General features: G+C 57.2%; 1 protein-coding gene across 1 annotated transcript; it reads right to left on the bottom strand.

Moving 5' to 3' along the window:
- Positions 1 to 1,866: 1,866 nt before the first annotated feature.
- LOC118640768 (extensin-like) lies at positions 1,867 to 3,701 on the bottom strand. Its single transcript, XM_036277776.1, has 2 exons — positions 3,664 to 3,701; positions 1,867 to 2,833 (listed from the first exon to the last, which is right to left on the bottom strand). Exons 1-2 carry the CDS (start codon positions 3,699 to 3,701, stop codon positions 1,867 to 1,869), a joined length of 1,005 nt encoding a protein of 334 aa, XP_036133669.1.
- Positions 3,702 to 6,768: the final 3,067 nt, after the last annotated feature.

Consider the following 6,768-nt stretch of genomic DNA (forward strand, 5'->3'; position numbering starts at 1 on the left):
GCCGCTCACAGGGGTGGGTGCGTGTGACTGTGGGGCCAGCGGACCCCCCCCCCCCACTCCTTCCCCTTTCCCGGAGCGAAGAAGTGGGGCGGTCGGCTGAGAGGGGGTGGAGGCGAGGACGTGTTGGAGGTTTGATGAAAAGGAGCCATGAAACACGGCCAAGGACAGGGGCAGAGTGGCCTGCCGGCTGGAAGGGCCCCTTCGGGGTTCTGGCCGTGAATTTGAACAGAGACCCCCTGTCTCCAGCCCGCTGAGCAGGTGCAGGCGGGATCAGGCAGGAGCTGGCGGTGAGCCAGGACAGGGGGCGCGGGGAGAGGGTCCAGCCAGACCCGGGCGGCAATTACCGACGGGCTGGGACAGCCGAGCTGTTACCTGAGACGCTCGCTGGGAAGGGCGGTGGGATCAGCCCACGACGGCCCCCCCCATAAAGAAGCGAGGGGCTGAGAGGAGGTGGAGCCGGAGAGCGACATGCTGACCACGGAGACTGTGCCCTGAAGCATGTCCCAAATCCTCAAAATACGATGAACAGAAGGCCCTTGACTCACAGGTAAAATCCATTAGTCGGACAGGGCCCCGTGGCTGACATTTCCACAGACAGGGACCCGGCAGATGAAAACGCACGTGTCCCTGGGAGTCTGATAATCCAGCCAGAGCCCTGGGAGCGGCCTGGAGCGGCCCTCGCCCGGGGGCCTGGCTGGTGGTTCTCAGCGCCCCGCGAAGGAGGGCTCCATGGAGCCGTCAGGTGTCTGCTCTGGAGGCTCATCAGCTTCTCTGGAACACGGGGATTGAGTTGAAAGCCCGTGTGCCTTTTCTTTTCCCTTTAGGGGAGAGGGGAGCAGGTTGAAATCATCTGCGTCAGGACCCTCGCGGCCAAGCGCACCCGGTGGGAGGTGCCCACCTGGCGGAGATGCAGAGCGAGGAAACCTCTCCTGGCTACAGACCCACGGGGCCCCTCGTCACAGGGCACGGCCCTGGGGTCTCCTCGTCCACACTGAAAGAAGAGACCACACGGCCGTCACTGCACTTGTAACAACGGCATGAAATCGCAGAAAAATCGTGAGCTCCACGTCTGCTAAGACGGTAGGATTCAAATCCCCAGACCACCGTCAACCTATCGACAGAGATCCACGTACCCAGGGGGCAGCTGTCTCTGCTGACCTGTGAGTGGGCTTGACCTGTCTGTGGAATTCTCCGGTTGCTGTCCCGGGACACAGGCCTCCGTCCCAGTTTCGTGAGGACGTGTGACGTGGTGACCAGGGCTACTCTCTGGGGGACATTTGTTTTGGGGAGAAACTCTATTAGTATAAGCCCTCAGTAGGGTTTCTGAACCTTCAGCTTTTTGGTAGGTCGACGTGATAAAGCGTTACAACACGTGGACAGTCAGGTGGAAGGTGTTTCTCTTTCTGTTTCAAAGGCTGAAGACACGCAGGTCAGGCCGACCAGCCAGAATGCGACGTGGACGCCCGAGGGGTCTCAGCACGTGCTGGCCGCGGGCGGGTTGGGGCCGTCTGTGGGTCGCCTGTTTCTGGTTCTGATGAAAGGTAAGTCGGTTTTAAAAGAAAATGCTTTCTAAGAAGGGGCCTAAAAGCCCCCGATTCAACAGAGAAGGGAGAACAAAGATTATTTTGAACTTGCCTCATTTACGGCAGCAGGAGACACCTCCAGACGGATTTCAGATCTTCTGACGGGAGGGTCTGAGAGAAGTGTGCTGGGTCCGGGTACTAGTCCGGGTGCTGGGTCCGGGTACTAGTCCGGGTGCTGGGTCCGGGTGCTGTGTCAAGGTGCTGGGTCCGGGTGCTGGGTCCGGGTGCTGGGTCCGGGTGCTGGTCCGGGTGCTGGATCAGGGTGCTGGGTCTGGGTACTGCATCAGGGTGCTGGGTCCGGGTGCTGGGTCCGGGTGCTGGGTCTGGGTGGTCTGGTGCTGGTCTGGGTGGCTCGGGTCGGTCCGGGTGCTGGGTCCGGGTGCTGGGTCCGGGTGCTGGGTCCGGGTGCTGGTCCGGGTGCTGGGTCTGGGTGCTGGGTCCGGGTGCTGGTCCGGGTGCTGGGTCTGGGTGCTGGGTCCGGGTGCTGGTCTGGGTGCTGGGTCTGGGTGCTGGTCCGGGTGCTGGTCAGGGTGCTGGTCTGGGTGCTGGTCCGGGTGCTGGTCTGGGTGCTGGTCCGGGTGCTGGTCAGGGTGCTGGTCCGGGTGCGGGTCCGGGTGCTGGGTCTGGGTGCTGGGTCCGGGTGCTGGATCCGGGTGCTGGTCTGGGTGCTGGTCTGGGTGCTGGGTCTGGGTGCTGGTCCGGGTGCTGGATCAGGGTGCTGGGTCCGGGTGCTGGGTCCGGGTGCTGGATCAGGGTGCTGGGTCTGGGTGCTGGGTCCGGGTGCTGGTCTGGGTGCTGGTCTGGGTGCTGGGTCTGGGTGCTGGTCCGGGTGCTGGATCAGGGTGCTGGGTCCGGGTGCTGGGTCCGGGTGCTGGTCCGGGTGCTGGTCCGGGTGCTGGATCAGGGTGCTGGGTCCGGGTGCTGGTCCGGGTGCTGGGTCTGGGTGCTGGGTCCGGGTGCTGGTCCGGGTGCTGGGTCCGGGTGCTGGGTCCGGGTGCTGGATCAGGGTGCTGGGTCCGGGTGCTGGGTCCGGGTGCTGGTCTGGGTGCTGGGTCCGGGTGCTGGTCTCGGTGCGTGGATCATGGTGCTGGGTCCGGGGTGCTGGTCCGGGTGCTGGATCCGGTGCTGGTCGGGTGCTGGTCTGGGTGCTGGGTCCGGGTGCTGGGTCTGGGTGCTGGTCCGGGTGCTGGATCAGGGTGCTGGGTCCGGGTGCTGGGTCCGGGTGCTGGGTCTGGGTGCTGGTCCGGGTGCTGGATCAGGGTGCTGGGTCTGGGTGCTGGTCTGGGTGCTGGGTCCGGGTGCTGGGTCAGGGTGCTGGGTCCGGGTGCTGGTCCGGGTGCTGGGTCCGGGTGCTGGGTCCGGGTGCTGGTCCGGGTGCTGGGTCCGGGTGGCAGGCTGGTTGGTGGGGAGGCCGCAGGGCAGGGCTGGAGGCCTCGGAGAGAAGCTGGGAAGAACTCCAAGAGGCGGAGCTGTAGGACTCAGCCTTGCTCGAGAGAAACACGAGGAGGGAGTCAGTGCAGCTGAAGCCCAGGGACTGGAGAGGGGGAAGGAGTGATGCTGGGAGCGGGCTGATCTCTCCCTGCCCTCCCCTCCCAGCCCATCCCCCCCCTGGACCTCTCCTGTGTCTCTTCTCTCCCTCCTCCTCCTCCTCCTCCTCCCATCCCCCCCTCACTGGCTCTGGCTCTTCCCCTCTCCAGTGGGTTTCCTGCTCACATGTGACAACAAGGCCGCACCGCAGCTCCCGGGGGTACATGAGCTGGAACCATGAACCACAGTGGGACGCACTGACCTCTCATAATTCCCAACTCCCAGAGGAAGGCTCGGACAGGAACCTCGAGGCCAGGACCACACCCACAAGGCAGGTCCTGGGGGGCAGTCCAGAGGGGTACTTCTCCCTGTCGGTGGGTGGTCTGAGAAGGCTGTGGGCGGGGCAACACGGTGGGAGTGACCGAGACAGAAGACTCTGTATCACAGGTTGGCATCCATGGGACCTGGGCAGGTGTAGTTTGCATGTAGTTCCACATGTTGTGCAGCCCCTCTCCTGAGACTCGGGGGGTTTGGGGACTTGCATTTATCACACTTAATGGCTGGTTTAACCTGGTTCTTCTTGCCGGGCATCGCTGTTCTGCCCCATTCAGAAGCCTTCGGGGGATGGGTTGGGAATGCGGAGAGCTCACGGCTCATGTCCTTCTCGACCCCTCTCCCAGCGCGGTGACTTGGAACCACGGGTGGCCCTCAGGTGGAGGAAGCCCATTTCTCCTTCATCTCCAAACACATTTGCACGAATTTACTGAACGTGTATTTAAATACATCGATTCCATCCCATTTAAAAATGTTTGAGGCAGTGGCAACAGACAAGATGTTTACTACGTGTGCCCACATTTAGTAACATATTTCGTAATTATGGAACATATTTGGCTACACATGTCTATGCCAGGAACACGATAAACAAAACGAACATGTGCATTTCTGGGGAGGATTTCTGAGTTTCCTCCTTCCTGAGTGGGTGGCTGTGTATTCTGCATCTGTTTGGACTCGTCTGGTTACAAATGTGTGACAGCGGAGTTTGCCGGGAGTCCAGGACTGCTCTTGGGGGGCTGCTCTCGGGGGGCTGCCGCGCTTCGCACACCCTCCTTTCTGAGAAGAAAGTGGGAGGGGATGGCTCTCCCTTTGCCTGGTAGAATATGTGTTTTCATTCAGCAGATTTTGGAAATAACATTTAGAGCTCGGTTTTCTTCCTCAAGTGGTACCTACCCTTTGGCTCCTGTATCTGTCTCGCTAAGAAGCCTTTACCAACAAAACAGTCCATGTTTTGGATACCATCCTCCGCCGAAAAGTAAACTGTGAACGTCTCTGTAATGATCTGATTTAAAACACTTGGAAGGCATTTAGCGTGTGTTTGGCGGTGTTCCTATGACTATATTTAAAACGCGGAATGCGGGGCTCCATCGTCATTTCAACGACTTTCAGGCATGTCCTCAATTATCAGACGCGTCACAGTGAGGACCATTCTGCAAAGGTAAAGAACTCTTATTTTCTTTAATATTTTTCTTTTATTTTTAGAGAGAGAGGAGGGAGAGGGAGAGAGAGATAGAAACATCGATGAGAGAGAACATCGACTGGCTGCCTCCTGCACGCCCCCTGCTGGGGATCAGGCCCACAACATGGGCACGTGTCCTGACTGGGAATCGAACCGGCGACCTCTTGGTGCAGGGTCAAAGCTCAACCACTGAGCCACACCGGCCAGACTAAAGAACTCTCATTGAGTTAACCAAGTTTTATGAAGTGTGTAGATGAATATACCAAGGTGCATGTGAGCACAGTTTGGAAAATGATGAATTGCACCAATACGAGCCCTCCTCTGTTTAAAATGCTAAATACGGGGACTGGATACCACACGGTGGTTGTAAGAGGGCAGGGCCCACGGGGGACAGAAGGACTGAGGCATGTACCACCTAAGGAACGTCCTGTGATTGGAAGGGCCCTTGGTGGCAGATTCTGCACTGCTGAGACCTCCATGATAGTCGGGGGTAGAAGAGGAAGAAGGCAGAACCAGGGGGCGTGAAGGCCACGAGGGGCGATCAGGCTACAGAATTCGGGGGGCCCTTCAGGAATTCCTCTGAGAGGCCCAAGGAGCCTTGGTCCAAAGGAGCATGGAGTCAGCCCACCCTGACCCCATCTGGAGGCTGAGGCATGGGAACCCACCATTCTGGTCGAGTTGACACTTGAAGTCAAAACCGGGGACACGTGGTCTCTAACGCTGTATTGTGGAGCAGAGCCCAAGGCAGCGCCTGGGGCTGGCCTGGGGTCATCCCGCCTCCTGTTACTTCATTAGCTCACTGATCTCTCATTGGGAAAACTCCACCCAGCCCACCTTCTCCTGAAGCATGCTCTGTCCTGGTGTCTGGACTGATCCCCGCCTTCAGTTCCTGCTTCTGCAGCGCCCCCTGTTGATGCCTGGCGGCAGGGGCTGGTAAACATGCAGGAGTATTGCTGCAGACATAGACCCTCTGGCTAGACTTCTCATTCAAGCCAAGTCCACCGGAGTTCGTGAACCATCAGTTTACTTTCCCTTTCTTCCCACGGAGGTAAGTTTGGGACCTCACCCAGCCAGAGTGTGGCGGATGTTAGAGTAGTGACTTCTAATGGGAATCTGATTTAAATTAACTACATTTACTTAAATGAATTTAAACAGAAATGACAGTTGAGCCTCAAACAACACAGGGATTAGGGGCCCTGACTGCCCACACCATCGAAAATCCGCATATAATTTTTGAGTCCCCCCCAAACTTTTCATGCCCCCAAATCCACAGATGCTCCAGCCCTTCACATAAAAGGGGTGGATCTGTGCACACACCCAGCCCTCCTGATGTGCAAACTCCCAACTTCAGAACAAAAACACGGGTATTTACTGGGAAAAAAAAAATCCACGAATAAGTGCACCAGCACCGTTCACACCCATGTTGTTCAAGGGTCAACTGTATTTTAATTTCTCAAATTGAAGAGGATGGAATAAGACTTTGGTGAAATTAAACTCTGGAAGACCGGAAACCAGTGTAAAATCTAAATATTTCTCTCATGCCCGCCTGCAATAGATGTTTGTCCCCTTGGGTGTTATTCCCCTAGTTGGAAGCAGGTACTTGAGAGGGGTACAGGCCTTGACAGGTAACATCTGAACTGGTCGTGGAATGATTTAGAGATCGACTTTGTATTTGAATTTGCCACAAGCAGCCCAGAGTGACTGGCAGTTTCCATAAGTGGATGTGGTCATTCATTCGTTCTTCAATCAGTCAATCAATATCAATCATCAATCAATCAATCAATCAATCCGCACCTGCCCTGTGCAGGTAGTAGGGGCACAAAGAAGCATAGACCGAACGGTCTACTGGGGAAGAGACACAGGAAGCCAGTACGTGTGTTGAAATGTCATTTTCTCAGCGCAGTGAGAAGGCATGATGGAATACCAGAATGAGCACCTCACGAGGAGAGGGAATAGTCAGAGTGGTTAAGGTGCTTCTTGGGGATGTCAACACCATGAACAACATCAGGAAGACTTTTCATGGACTAATGGCCCACTTTTCACAAACGGAGTCAACTCAACCTTGTCTGGTCCCGCCCCTGAGGTTAGGAAGGAGAAGTCAGGTACGCAGGGAAAATGGTGAACAGGTTGGTCCAGGCTCCTTGA

The sequence above is a fragment of the Molossus molossus genome, unplaced genomic scaffold, assembly GCF_014108415.1.
Source record: "Molossus molossus isolate mMolMol1 unplaced genomic scaffold, mMolMol1.p scaffold_m16_p_23, whole genome shotgun sequence".
NCBI classification, from domain to species: Eukaryota; Metazoa; Chordata; class Mammalia; order Chiroptera; family Molossidae; genus Molossus; species Molossus molossus.

Bases quoted from the DNA above. Each gene is read 5' to 3' on its own strand.
- LOC118640768 (XM_036277776.1), bottom strand. From the start codon at position 3,701: ATGCCCGGCAAGAAGAACCAGGTTAAACCAGCCATTAA. The intron at 2,834-3,663 runs GTGTGATAAATG...ACCCTGATCCAG, and splicing joins CAGGTTAAACCAGCCATTAA to CACCCGGACCAGCACCCAGA.